The sequence below is a fragment of the Aquarana catesbeiana genome, linkage group LG02 (genome assembly GCF_042186555.1).
Source record: "Aquarana catesbeiana isolate 2022-GZ linkage group LG02, ASM4218655v1, whole genome shotgun sequence".
In the NCBI taxonomy this organism is placed as follows: domain Eukaryota; kingdom Metazoa; phylum Chordata; class Amphibia; order Anura; family Ranidae; genus Aquarana; species Aquarana catesbeiana.
Genome location: NC_133325.1, coordinates 290068933 through 290084105, shown reverse-complemented (window position 1 = coordinate 290084105; position 15173 = coordinate 290068933). Strand labels below are relative to the sequence as shown.

The 15173-nt window shown below is 43.2% G+C and overlaps 2 protein-coding genes across 3 annotated transcripts in view; one reads left to right on the top strand and one right to left on the bottom strand.

Annotated features, from left to right (window-relative positions):
- Positions 1-1639: 1639 nt before the first annotated feature.
- On the bottom strand, positions 1640-11004 carry ING1 (inhibitor of growth family member 1). 2 transcript variants are annotated; one of them, XM_073614505.1, is made up of 2 exons: positions 10027-11004; positions 1640-3238 (listed from the first exon to the last, which is right to left on the bottom strand). In XM_073614505.1, the coding sequence occupies exons 1-2, from the start codon at positions 10160-10162 to the stop codon at positions 2535-2537; spliced, it is 840 nt and encodes a 279-aa protein (XP_073470606.1). In that variant the 5' UTR covers positions 10163-11004; the 3' UTR covers positions 1640-2534. The 2 variants fall into 2 exon arrangements, with proteins under 2 accessions (XP_073470606.1, XP_073470607.1); XM_073614506.1 differs by lacking the exon at positions 10027-11004 and adding an exon at positions 8728-8906.
- Positions 10503-15173, top strand: part of CARS2 (cysteinyl-tRNA synthetase 2, mitochondrial) — a 204340-nt gene continuing 199669 nt past the window's right edge. The window contains exon 1 of the mRNA XM_073614504.1: positions 10503-10651. The gene's annotated coding sequence lies outside the window, so the exon portion shown is untranslated. The remainder of the gene's footprint in view (positions 10652-15173) is intronic.

Sequence of the window (15173 nt, the reverse complement as noted above, 5' to 3'; positions counted from 1 at the left end):
TGGACAAAACAATGTTGCTAATTAACTGGTACACGGGTAACTTTTGTTGGTCATTGTGGCAAGTTTATACAATGAGATAAACAGAACCTCATGATACAGTTTCTGTGATTACACTATAAATGCTTTGTGAAGTAATGCCACTGCAGTCAATGGCAACTGCTCGACCTATAACTAAAAACATGCTTATCTTTGTAAGGTGTTTAAAAAAAACACCGTCACTGACTGCAGGTAAATGCACAGAAAAATAAAATAATTTTAAATTCTTACTTGTAGTGTTTTCCTTTGCATACATTGTTTTTGTATTCCCTTGCAATGTGCCTTTGAACTTGCTAGAAAGTTTGATAACTCCTGGAGGGTCAATTGCCTAGCACTGCCCCTTCCCTCCTGCTCATCTTGGCCCTCTCTTTTTCTAGGAGTGTAATTGCATTCTGTGATGACCCACCATCTTCCTCCTCTCACCCATTTAGTAGCTAGGGTAGGAAAGAAGAGGAATATTATAGGGTGTCATTTGAGTGGCTTTTTTGAGTATGCTGGGGTTGCTGACATGACATCCAAGATGGAGTGCCACCATCAGTCTCAGGGCTTCTGGATGTCTACACAAGAGAGGCTTTTGCAGGTAGGAAAAAATGTGCATAAAATACTTTGAATGCACATATTTAATTAGTTTATGTGTAGATTTTTGATAAACTGAATGGCAGTCTATTTATGCTCATCTCTTCTCATCTGAAAATGTCTGCCCTCAATGGAGAGCAATATAGCTGGTCATGTATGACCCACCAAATAACAAAATAAATAGGGCTGGGAAAATTTTAAAGATTAATTCCTCGATTAATCGTTATTTTTTTGATCAATCAAAATTATTTTGATCGGTACTCACCTCTCCGCAGGCTTTCGGGTCTTCAGGGAGTTCCATCGGAGATCCGGTGACATCATGGACATAGACGTTGCCAGACTCCTCCCCCCTTCCCCAAGTGCCTCCGTCTACTACCAAATGGGAAGGGGGGAGGAGTCTGATGACGTCGATGTCCATGAAATCATAAATTGAGGAAGACAGATCCTAACGATTTGATTGATTTCACTGGTCAAAGTATTCAGATAAACATCTATGTAAATCCTGGACTTGGCTATGAAAATCAACATATCTGAGGGCTTTCCTGGCTGTAAGTCAGTTTGACGATGAATTGACACTGATTGGTTATCCAGCAATAAAGAAACATTTATGATGAGGGCACTTTTTTCCAAAGAGCTGACACTTTGCTGTCTCAGCAGGTGATGGATGTCTCTGGCTCTCCATCGGTCCCCCTGATGCACAACGGTGTTATTTAAATAGACTGTAGGGTGACGCCGTAGCCCAGCCCCGCTGAGGAAGTTCTGATTGAACGTAACGCGTATGGGGAGGAGCTACGCTCAATGTCAGCTAAAAGTAGTTGGATCTGTATGTGCGTTATAATTAATCGAAATTAGTCGATTACTCGATTAAAAAAAACGATTAATCGAACACGAAAATTTTAATCAGTAATAGCCCTAAAAATAAACCAATATCACTACCCTGCAAATATAAAGATAGGATTTATTGATTATATCCATGAGATTCAAGTATGGACTACAACGAAACAGACAGACTGACACACACAGAATGTTCTATAGAGCTTTCTTTTATTTTACGTATCACAGCTGTACAATCTTCATACATACAGAGGAAAATGCACACTGCTTATACAGTGGCATTTGTCAGCATTTCCAATTATAATACATCAAGTGCAAATCCACTTATGAAATGTACATTTATACAAATTAGGATTGCCTCCCTATTACCTGTGACTGTATAAAGCTTGATTTGTGTGTTGAAATTACTAAATCACCGTCCAGATAAATAAATTAAAAAAAAAATGTTTTAAAATGGTCACCTCATTATGGACCAAGAAACCGTATAAAACGTCTGCCATGAAAAATGCAATAACTTGCATCGCTATAAAATAAGCTACAAAATTTAAACGGCTGGAATAATAATGTTATGGGCAAACAATGGGATTCTTCTTTATCCAAGGTCAATATGTTTGAACTGAAAAGCATAGCAGTGGTTACAAAGTCAAATACAGGATTTAAAATAATCTGATATAACACTAAGCCATGGAGAGTGAAAAGCAATGATGAGTTCAAAGTGAGAAACTGTATGAAAACTAGTGGATGGACACAGTGCTTTAAGAAGTTTAGAAGTGCGTTAAATATCCACCACAAGTACTAGGTTTTCTGTTCTTTTATGCTATTGGTGAGGCCTGGAACACTGAGCTTTAAAAGACATACATGGCATGGATGTTTAACCAGCTCACTAGGTAGGTTCATGGACAATCAACGCTATATAAAAAGTGATGTTATTGCTGTCTCTATAAAGGAAATAGATACATTCCTAAACTTACTGAAAAATATACAAATTGCAATCCATATTACCTTCATTAAGTGTGCTGGGACAATAAATACAACATATTAGCCCCCCCCCCCCCCCCCCATTCCCACCCAAGGTAAGTTTCTGTAAACTACCTATTGTACGCCCTGTCTTTTTTAGATTTCTCAAGCGCTTTGCCCATGGTTTTCTCATTTTCACCTCTGCATTCGGGACAGTACCATTTACCTTTTGGTTTATGATTGAGTCCCACACAAGAAAAGTGAAACCACTCTATTGGGCATTCCTCGTTATCACAGCCAATCATTTCTCCATAGGACACTTGATTACATAGGCAATAGGTGGGCTCATTGGGGTCTATGGGAAGATCTGCAGGAGAGGCTTCTCTCTCAGCCTTAGCTTTGGATCGCTTTTTCTTCTTAGATGTTTTTGGCTTCTTCTCTTTGGGGGTTCCTGTAGTAAGGTCATCATGATCATGATTAATAGTTGAATTTTCTCGATTCTCATTGTTCCTCTGCCTTCTCGATCTCTTATTGCTGGATTTTTCAGTCTGAGAGATTGTTTCACTTTTAGACTTCTCCTGGTTGCTCTTGCTGCTATTACTTGTACTGTCATTTAAATCTTGGCATGTTTCAAACAGTTCTACATGACTGTCTACTTGCCTTGTTCTGTTTTCAACCAATTCCACCATCTGGCTTACTATTTGGATCTTGTCATCACCCAGCTCTTGACTCCGAATAAGAGCTCTCTGGATGAACTGCAAAAGGCGTCTCTTTTGTATTGCATCGGATTCACGTCTGAACTTTTCATAATAGTCATCCAATTCCTTCAGGATCTCTGCAATGATATCAAAAGGATAAGTCAAGGGGAAGAAAAAAAAAAAGTATTTTCATTACTAACTAAAAAAAATTAACTCTAGCTTCAAAAAGATTAGCTATACAGCAATTATCCTGACACGACAAGAGAAAGATAATAAATAGGATGTTGTTTTAAAAGTATGTACTAGGTTCATAAAGCTGCAATAAGAATTGAAAGTGGCGAATGGAATTAGTGCAATTTTAAAGAAGCTCTATTCTACTATAGAAATAAGAGAAAGTTAAACAAGTCTATTTTATTCTGGCAAAGATTGGTAAAATAAAGTATAAATTAGCCAAAGTCATGAGAATATGTGAAAAACTCATATTAAAAAAAAAAAAAAAAAAAAAAAAAAAAGGAATTGACAAGCCAAGTGGTCAAATAAACTTTTATAATAAACCTGAAGTACATGTTTTAAACTGTAGAAAAAGAGAAATATCAAACTATTATGCCTCTATGTTGATATTTCATGTGATTTTCTGTGATACTGCAAATAAAAAATAAGTAGAGCAACCCTTTTATGCCAACTCAGTGCTGCTTCTGTTTGCTATTTCACTGCAGTAGGAAGGACTTTGTCACTCAGGGTAAAAGTGGCCCTATTGATGTTCAAGAGGGTATAGAGAGTGTAGACAAATTGCTACAAACATATGAAAAGTAGCAACATTTCTGCATGTTAATTTACACCAGGCAAGCTCTTTACAGGGGATACTCAGCGCAGGAATGTGAACTCTTTGCTACAGAAAAGTGTATTCTTTCAGCAGATGCCAGGTGCCTCTTGGTAGAGAAGCATATGACACTGCATTTACTACTGGCCAGGCCACCAAATGCAAAAATGTAACAAGACCAGCTCTCACTGTCAATATTTCTGGAGTTCAGATACATAATATTGTATATGCTTATATTTAGGTTTAGTGCTCCACAATTCATATTAGATTTGATTTTTTTTGTTAAAATGGTAGATTTGAGCATCTTGACCTTGAGCCCATTGACGTAGAACTACTGACACGCAGTGACTCTTACCAGTTTCTAGCCTATACAAAGACCTCTTTCAGGAAACGGCCAAATTGCTAGAACCCTGCAGACGGGCTTGGGAAGCTGTAGCCCCAGGCTTGGACAGGGATGACTGGGACGACATGTGGGGCACTGCATTTCAGTACCTAGTTGAAAAAAAAAAAAATGCTTGAAAATAGCTCACGGTGCACTTTTTAGGCACTTCCATTGCAGTCAATGGGGGACAAAAACGCTCAGTTCTGCCTGAAAAGCAGCTCATGTTACTTTTTGGAGCAACAGGCATTTTGCTACAAGTGACAGGATGCTCAGATGTGAACAATAGGTTTTTGCTTGTTGAGCGTTTTTGAGATTCTGAGCTTCGAGCTACAAAACACTCAAGTGTGAATGGGGCCTCAAGCCAGTCATACATGGATTGAAATTCAGCCAGTTCTGCAGGGACCGGCTGAATTTCAATCCATGTATGGGCACCCTGCTTGCAAAAAAGTCGATCTACTGATTAACTTTTGAACAACCAGCTTGCTGGATTTCTGCTGATCAATCAGTACTACCAGCTAGAGCTGGTAGAACTGATCATTGCATGCTGACAGCAGGAATGCTCCCTGCCGTCAGAACACAATAGCACAACGTGAAGTATCCCCCACAAACATCAAATGTGTGGATAGGGGAATCGACTCATTTTTTTTTCATTCAACCTGCTGGTTGAATGAAAAAAAAAAAAAAGAATTGATATATGTATGGGCTGCCTTACAGTGGTCATCAGAAGGCCATCCGTAAAGACAGCTAAAAATGTAATTAGTGTCAAGCTACTGGCTCTACCAAGTAGTGCTTGTCCTGGAACGATTCAGACACCATCGAATCAGATTTCAATCAACCACAGCTCAAGTAGCCTCTAGCAACCTCTGGAAAAACCCTGGTTGAGAATGGCTGCTCTAGACACTTGATCATTAGGCCCATGGTGAGAAGGAAACATCCTGTTTGTTCAAACAGAAAAAAAATACATCAGCATCAAATTAAATTTCCTCAGCACTTTTATTTTTGTGCCACTCTAGAGGTGAGGTAAATGCTGAAGGCATCATGAGCCACAGCATAAATTCTGCTCTCTCAGCTAATGTGTAGAGCATCAGCCTTTTAATAATCCAAGTGTGGATCAGAGTTGTAGTACAAGTTCCTGTATACAATAGCAATGAGGATTTCTAGAACAATGGCTATGATTTCACTCTATGCTGCTTGTACATTTAGTAAAAGAAAAAAAAAAAAGTTTCTCTTACCTAAATGAAAGCACCTAGAAATGTGTTATCAATACTGTACATTTTGCTTGTACAGTAAAAGTTTGCTTTTATGTTTCCTTCCTTTCAATTTTCTGTTTATGTATATTCAGTTATATTATAGAAGAATATCTAACCTGTGTGAGAAAAATGCCTAATTCATTCAAACATTGAGAGGTACACTAAAGATTTTAACAAATAAAGTCCACAAACTATAAAATCCTCTCTGTAAATGAAAGGAAAACTTTAGCCAAATAGTTAAATAATGGAGTGAAGACCAGTGCTTCTCTGCTGCAGTCTGGGACTGCCACCAATCATACTTGTTGCCACTCCGTATCTTGGCATTACGGTGCCACCTCCAGAGTCTTTAGAACCCCACTGATGGGCTCAGTGGGCAGTGACATGGGCACCCAAACAAGGACCATCCCACTCTACAGTGAAGAATCATGAAAACTTGGGACCCAGTGGGAAGAGCCTGAAACACTGGGCAGTGCCATGGGCACCCAAAGAAGGACTATCCCACTCTACAGTGAAGAATAATGAAGACTTAGGACCCAGTGGGAAGAGCCTGAAACACTGGGCAGTGCCATGGGCACACAAAGAAGGACCTACCCACTCTGCAGTGAAGAAGCATGAAGTCTTGGGGCACCGAAACATGACAGGAGTTTGAATTTAGAGAAGTATTTGTTGCATTTAACTTTGTTTTGAGAGTTTCCCTACCTGGTCATCAACTTTAACCTACTGTGTATTTCTAGTGGAACTTCACTCTCCCAATCAACGTTATTTGTAATCCTTATGCTGCTAGCATTAGTAAATAGATAGAAGAGTATATCATATTTAATTTTTTTTTTTACATTTCTTCAGTTACTTCCTGGTTTCTTGCCTAGGCAAATGATGTCATACATCTCCAGGAGTCTTCAGGAGGGAAGGAGATAAGGAGGGTTTTTCTCAGCTAAGCACACTCTCTTGCATGCCTGAGCTGATGGCAGATCAATGTCGGGAAGTAAATACTACATGAATCATCCGCCCTTACTCAAGATGGCCATAGCCAGAAAGGCTAGGGGGTGGTTTCTCAACAAAATAAAGCATGGAGACATGGATGGATGGGGGAAGATTGCTTTGAATATTAAAACAAATTAAATTCTGTTTTTAGTTTGTGGTGCTCAGATGCAGTGAAGATGCGCTTTAACCTGTACATATAGTTAAATTAATCAAACAGAACTGCTGCTTATTAACGAGAGCGGGTACCTCCGATGCCTGCATGTCTGTCCCCCTTTCTACAGTGCCCTAGGAGCCTCAAACCCACGGGACTTAATTTTGAAAAATAGTATCTTCATCTAAGAAGCTGGTGTTTTGTGTCGCTCCCTCCTGCCTCTAAAGCCTCCTCTTTGGTCTGGGACAGCCCACCATGTTGCTGGATGAACAGTGAGGTTCAGCAAACAGGGACAAGCTTCCCGGATAATATCTGCATTACTGAGTGCTCCTGCAGCAGTCATTCATTAAGGAAGCATTCTGCCACAACATATGCAGTAAATGAGTATTAACAGGAGAGTGTACAGTCTGCATGTGAAATACTATGAAACTATGGCATGGCAAGAAAGAATTATATACAAAAAACTATTTTCTGATCTATAAATTCCAAAGGAATACATAATGAAAAACAAGAGCCGCATTGTTACAATGCTTGCATTATTATTTCCTGTTCAGCACAACACGACTTGCTGTACAGTCCTCTGATTAGTTGTTGACGATTTTGTCTACACTTCATTGACAAAAAAACAAAAACAAATGGGTGAAATGAAAGCGGTGTTTAACCCAAAACCAAAACTGTAATATATTTCAGTTACCAATCATTAGATGTGGAGGCTGCATTAGTTTTCTTTTCTTTATTTTAGGCTTTTTTTTCACCTGGTGATCTGGCCAGTAACACACCTCCAGTATTAGTGAGACACAACTCTGGATGCATGAGTACAGAAGGGAATCTTCGGACAGCAACATTGGCAGTCTGGGGGGGGGTTGGAGAGTGTTGGACTAGCGGATTTAAATACACTTACAAATTGAAGTTGAACTCCCACTATCACTTTATTATCAGTTACAGCCAACAGTGTTTTCCCTTTTGGGATAAAGGTTTTACAAAAATAAAAAAGAAGCTAATCATTGTAAGCACCGCTGTCAGTGGTAAATGGTCTGTCCCAACCTTGTAACTGATACATTCTGCTAGAGAGCTTGCTCTGTTCAAAAATAACAGACTTACTGGCCAGATCGCCAGGTAACAATAAAGGAAATGAATGCACTCAGCTACCACATGTAAGAATTAGTAAGCTACAATAAAGAAATGTTTATTTTTGGGTTTGAATACTGCTTTAAACTGTGATCAGATGCGGGGGATTTCAGAATGATTTCTGTTGAATGACTGCTATAAATGTAAATCTACGAGGAAAAACAAAAAGTGTCCCAGTTACCCAGAGCGACCAATCAGATCTCTCTCTGTAATATAAATGACTGCTTTGGGGGCTAGGCTGAATCAGATCCTGTATGTAATAGATACAGACAGTAGGGGGCAGGACGACCTCTTTATAAGAGTACTGTAGTGTGTGGATACAGACATTAGGGGGCAGGTGCTCTTTATTAGAGTAGTGTGGGGTTATAGAACAATAGTGTACAGTGGAATGAATGCTATGGACACACACTGTACCAGTCAATGGAGCAGATTTACTAATACTGGTACACTCAGAATCTGGTGCAGCTCTGCCCTAGTAACCAATCAGCTTCTGGGTTGTATTGTCAAAGCTTAATTGAACAAGCTGAAGTTAGAAGCTGATTGGTTACTAGGCACAGCTGCACCAGGTTTTATTAAATCCCCCCTGCAGACCCCTGTATTATCATCCATGTAGGAAGGTAAACAAGGGCAATGCACATAGGTATGACATGAGGATGAACGATCGCATGACTTTGTGAACTTCTCCAGACAGATGGATGCAGTGTGGATCCCTCCAGGACATCCCTATGAGCCGGCACTGTGTGGGATCCCCCGTGTGTCTGCACATAGGGAACAATGACCACAAAGATGTCATCGCTCAGCACTCATTCAATCCCCAATCCAGATAAAAATAATCTACTTCATCCAATCTGCCCCTAGGAAGTCCCTGCCTCCTTCTCCCATCCTTCCAATGCATAGAGATGATGAGCACACACCGTGTAAAGAAAGAGATACAATGCACCGACAACGCCACGAATCCTCCACATTTACACACACAGCTGACTGTAACATAATATTCACGGTCAATGGCACTCCATCACTTGCCCACATTAAAGATGGCCGCCCAACACTTGCCTACGTTCCTTCTATTTGTGTCTAGAATAGATCAGATTGTCTTTTAGGAAAGCAGAAAACCTGAAAACTCCCATCGATCCACTGGTAGCCAATGCAGTCACGCGGGGCGGGCACACGGATTTAAATGAACATAGAGGTGTCAAGCTAAAGTGAGACAAGGTGGGCGGGGCCAAAAAGGCGAAGGGTGGGGCGAACGAAGCAGCAAATAACAAGAGAGGCAGTCCCCGGGACGGGCTAAACTACAACGCGTCAACCAATCAGCAGGAAGGGGTGGGGAATATAGAACGACGTTTACGAGGCCCCCATTATAAAAAGCTAGTGTGCAAGCTAGCCAGGTTAAAGCGCGGCTGGCGCTGTGAAAGGAAACACGGATGTGCTTGTCTAGAAAGCTTGTTCTTCATGTATATGTCCTCTTCTCTTTTCCAAAGACACGTACAAATCACTGCATCTCTACCCAGTTTAGTGTGCCATCACCTATCATGCTTCAGCACGGCTGTGCCAGGCGATTGTCCGCACTTTGCTGCCATGGCAGGTCCTCGGTAATATCGCCACATATGGCGTTACGGTGCAGACATAAAGTGAGGAAGGGGGGTGGAGGGGAGAAGAGGCAGCGATCGGCGCAGTGCGGCCCCGGCACAGTAAACACAGCCATAGATAAAGTGTCAGTCAGCCCGCCGCACGCATCAATGTCATTCCCCATAAAGTCCCCCAACTTCCCCACCGAGGACAATGCGGAGGGTGAGCACTGCGCCCAATAAGGGGGAGATCGGGCTGCGGCTCCATAAAACAAGTGATGGGGGGGCGATAAACAAGGCTGATCGCTAAGAACACAATGAACAAAATGAAGCAGAGGAAACCCTGCCCACCCAGCACTACTGCACAGACTCAGCTCTCTTTTTCTCTCTCTCTCTCTACTAGCTGCACTTACTACTCCAGCCATCCTGATCTCACCCTGTACACTGCTGTAATCAGCACTGTCCCCTTCCATCTCCAGGTGACTTCCCATGGCTGATCCCACAATAACAGGGGACCTTTTGTTCCGCCCTATGACACAAGTGTGTGTAAACTAAGTCCCCTCTATGTACATGGAGTCACACACAATGCAGCATGGACACATCTATGGGGAAAGGAGGGGGGTGATAAAAGTTGGAGCACCTTACCTTGGTATTTGGCATCGATCTCCCTCATCAGAGAGACATTTCTTTGTAGATCGAAGGGCAGGGATTCGATGGAATCCAGGTAATCCTCTACATAAGTCACCATGTGGCTCTGATCGCCGTTGGTAGGGTTCAGCATCCTGTAGCGATCCAGCGTCCAGCCCCCGGGCAGCAGCCTCCTGCCAGCTCCAGGATCCAGCCTGCTTCCCCGGTACCGGGAGGAGAGGAGGAGGGAGATGAGATCCGGGTAGGCTCCCCCAGCTCCAGGAGCGCGACACACAAAGGAGACCTGTGCCTGGGCATCAACCTGAGCCTGGCATCAACCTGAGCCTGGCATCCAGGGAGGGGAGCACGGCGGGCGATGGGGGTGGGGGGAGTGCGGTGCAGCTGATTTGAACGGTGGCTTGTGTTTTCTGCTGGACAACTCAGGGAAGAAGACAGTGGAAGGAGGTTGTGGGGTGTGTGTGTATGTGTAGAGGGGGTGGGGAAAGAGGTGGGGGCTTAGAGGACAGAATACAGCAGGCAGAGGAGATGAAGCCTGGGAGCCCGATGGTGGCTAAGAAGAAGAAGAAGAAGAAAAGTGTGTGGAGAGCTGTGCCCGCCCGCCCGCTGCCTGGGGTTGTACAAGGTGATTGTGTCTGGAGGGGAGGAGGTGGTCTTCAGTCAGGGTACTACTCCTCCGTACAGCCCGGCTATGACAGCTCATCACCTCCCTCCATCACACAGCACACAGGTAGCGCCAGTTTTACACACTTGGGAAACATTCAGCCCCCCTACTCGTCCTCCTGAAAATGGCGAGCATGCGCAGTGTGCCCTCAGCTTCACTTCCCTTCACCGTTCAAAGCGGCCCCTTTACTTTCTATTTCAACACAAGGACCGCCCTGGCCCGCTTCCTACTGACCCCCCACACCGGGCACTTGATACCAGCGCGGGAGGGCAGCTAGGCCGGGCGAACACACACACAAAGTTACACTAGAGTCAATGGTTATTCGTGCACTGTTCCTCATGAGGGGGACGAGCATGACATTATGACAGCGCAGCTTCTTGTCACTGGAAGACTACCCACCCCAGCATGCACCGGCTTCACGCCGCTAACCAATCGCTGGACGTTTTCGCCGCTCGGAGGCGGGGCATGCGGCGCGCGCCACCCCAAATCCCCATTGCCACAGAGTTGTCTGGTGGCGCGCGGCGCATTCCCGTGGGGGGGCGGAACGAAGTGGAGAAGGACGGAAGTTGCTATAGTAAAGCGGGGCGTATACTTGCGGGGAGTGGGCGGTGATTCACCAACCTTAGTAACCATGACAACAACGCCAACAGCTCGACCTGAATGTTTTAGCTGAGGGTTGGGAGGGCGCGGGAAGGAGGGGTTGATTATGCAAAGTGGGCGGGGTTTGTGTATTAAAGGAGAAGGGGTGGAGCTGATGAGACGGAAGAGAGCTGTGGGATGATTGTGTAGTGTGAGGGCCAATGAGTGGGGCGGCTTAGATGCTCTGGTCATACAGTATATAATCTTGTACTTGAGGGGAAATTCATGTGGTGAGTGACGGCAGCGTGGAAGTCTTTGGTCTATAGCTCAGTTTCGTCCTTGTACGTACACTGAGTGCTGCTGCTAAACGGATGTTTAGGAGCTGTTGGGCGTTTTTTTTTTCAGCTGCCCCTGAACTCTCCTCCATGTTATCTTATCAGTACATGTACACAGGGTCCTTTCTAGGCAATTGAATTAAGGCCTCATGTACACTGTTGCTGGTAAACGGACGTTCAGAGACAGTTGGATGCTTTTTTTTTTCAACTGCCCCTAAACTCATCCAATGTCATCTTATGTGTACGTGTACACAGGGTCGTTTAATGTCGTTTTTAGGCAGTTGTGTTTCTAGGCTTATCTTTGAAGGCAAACGCCCAAGTTTCAGACGCCAAATGCGGTAATTCGCATTTAGCTGTGGTTTGTTTACAGGCGATTTTCATTTTTTTTTTTTTTGGCCATTTTCATTTTTTTTTTTAAATGCAAATGCGCCATGTAAACGCGGCAAAACGGACGTTTTAAACGTGGGTTACTATCTGTCAAGTTAAAGCGGGATTCCGGCCAGCTGAAAATTTTTTTTCAAAGTCAGCAGCTACAAACACTGTAGCTGGCCGACCCGTTCCTCGGCTCTCAGGTCCTGGCACTGCCATCCTAGGTAAGGGAAACAGGCAGTGGAGCCTTGTGGCTTCACTGCCAGTTCCCTACTGTCAGAATGGCCCTCCACTTTAAATCGTTCAGTAGAGGTTGTAAAAGCCTTAGGCCCCATGTACACAGGACGCTGTTAAACGTGCGTTCAGAGGCAGTTGGACGCTTTTTTCAACTGCCCCTGAATTCAGTCAATGTTATCTTATGTGACCATGTACGCAGTCTCGTTTATTGCTGTCTTTTTGCAGTTGCGTTTAACAGCGTTTCTTTGGAAGCAAAAAAATGGCTTCAGATGCATAAGATTTCCACGTTTCAGACGTCAAACGCGGGTACCCGCATTTAGATGCCTTTTCGTTTATAAGCCTTTTTAAAAGTGCCCTATATTTTAGACCTGAAAAGACAAAAATATGATGGGAAAACAATGAAAAAAAATAGTTAAAAATGTTTAAATTACTGGCGATGATTCATAGACTAATATGTATATTTGTACTTTTTCAAGTAGAAGGTCAAATGTGGCAATGGACATGCGTGTGAAATTAAAAAAAATGTCGGGGTAGGTACACAGCTGTACGTGCATGTTTACAAAATATCCTGCCGACATTCATTGCGCAATCAAAGGATAGGTCCAATAGCAACAAACTCTGACTCTGGACCTCTCACGTAATTTTCTATGTCATTCTAGCCTCATCAAGACCAATGTCAGGAGCATTTCCTCACATATGCTCATTATGAGATCCATTGCAGAAAAAAAAAAAAAGCACAGAAATATAGGCAAATACAAGTAGACAAGTGCTCTCTCTGCTGCTGCTACTCTGGTCAAAATGGCTGAAATAGTTAACTACAATGTTTTTTTGAGCTTGGGGAGGGTCTTAAATGAGGTAATCTTAATAAATGCTTCTAGACGCAAACGCGGCATGCAAACATGGCTGAACTGGCGTTTTAAACGCAGGTTTCAAGGTGTCAAAAAAATTTGTTCAGAGGACTTTGCCTCAGCGTCCCGTGTACATGGGGCCTAAGGAGCATTTTTGGGAAAGCAAAAAAATGCGTTCAGGATGGATGTTCAGAGGCAGTTGAAACGGCAAATGCCTGTAACAGCTTGTAAACACAGTAACTCGTGTTTAGCCACATTTAGTTAACAGGTGTTTTTAATTTTTGACTATTTAAAAAAAAAAAAAAAAAAAAAAAGTCAGTTAATATCTGTCAAGTTAAAGCATCCAGGAGAGGTTGTAAAACGTCCCGTGTATATTAACCACTTCAGCCCCGGACCATTTGGCTGCCTAAAGACCAGAGGACTTTTTCCAATTTGGCACTGCGTCGCTTCAACTGCTAATTGCGCGGTCATGCAATGCTGTACTCAAACAAAATTTGCGTCCTTTTCTTCCCACAAATAGAGCTTTCTTTTGATGGTATTTGATCACCTCTGCGGTTTTTATTTTTTGCGCTATAAACGGAAAAAGACCGAAAATTTTGAAAAAAAAAAATATTTTTTACTTTTTGTTAATTTTAGTCATACATTTAGGCCAAAATGTATTCGGCCACATGTCTTTGGTAAAAAAAATGTCAATAAGTGTATATTTATTGGTTTGCACAAAAGTTATAGCGTCTACAAACTAGGGTACATTTTCTGGAATTTACACAGCTTTTAGTTTATGACTGCCTATGTCATTTCTTGAGGTGCTAAAATGGCAGGGCAGTACAAACCCCCCCAAATGACCCCATTTTGGAAAGTAGACATCCCAAGGAAATTGCTGAGAGGCATGTTGAGCCCATTGAATATTATTTTTTTTTTTTTTTTTTTTGTCCCAAGTGATTGAATAATGACAAAAAAAAAAAATACAAAAAGTTGTCACTAAATGATATTTTTGGAAAGTAGACACCCCAAGCTATTTGCTGAGAGGCATGTTGAGTCCATGGAATATTTTATATTTTGACACAAGTTGCGGGAAAGTGACAAATGTTTTTTTTTTTTTTTTTGCACAAAGTTGTCACTAAATGATATATTGCTCACACAGGCCATGGGCATATGTGGAATTGCACCCCAAAATACATTTAGCTTCTTCTCCTGAGTATGGGGATACCACATGTGTGGGACTTTTTAGGAGCCTAGCCGTGTACGGGGCCCCGAAAACCAATCACCGCCTTCAGGATTTCTAAGGGTGTAAATTTTTGATTTCACTCTTCACTGCCTATCACAGTTTCGGAGGCCATGGAATGCCCAGGTGGCACAGCCCCCCCCCCAATGACCCCATTTTGGAAAGTAGACACCCCAAGCTATTTGCTGAGAGGCATGGTGAGTATTTTGCAGCTCTCATTTGTTTTTGAAAATGAAGAAAGACAAGAAAAAACATATATATTTTTCTCCAAGCGTCTTCCAGGACAGCCCATGAGACCTTGGGCTCCTCCTACCAGGACAGGAAACACGTCACCCCCACCAGATAAAAGGGCAGTCCTCCAGGCCCATGTCAGTTATTTGTGTTTCCTCCGGACGGGGGGTAACATGTTCATGGAACCTGCTCCCATAGGCCTTATAAGCAGGGGCTTTGTATGGCCTTTTTCTGGGGCATATCACTTACCTTTTCCTCTGCCAGAAGCAGCACACCGCTGGGGAGGTTGGCTGTGTTGCTGTTCTCTGTCCTCAGTGCCGGGAGAGGGCCAGGACCGGTGTGAGGTCGTGCCCCTAGCACAGTGCATTGCACTCTAGCTCAGCTGAGCTTCGGTTGTCCTTCCCTGCCGACAGCCTGGCTGATCTGAGCAAGGAATGGAGGAAGCCGCAGCGTTCGAGGGGGCGGAGCTATTGCGCTCCAAGCTGGCCCACAGGAAGTGCCTGGAGAGGGTTACTTCCGGGGCATATGACATCATCATCGGGCGCCGGAGACGAGGTTCCAGTCTTCATAAACGGCGCGAACAGAGAACGCTGGCTGCTGGTGTTTCTTGGTGTTAAGCAGCCAGGCTGTGGATGACCAAGAGGGGCAGAATGGATCCTCCT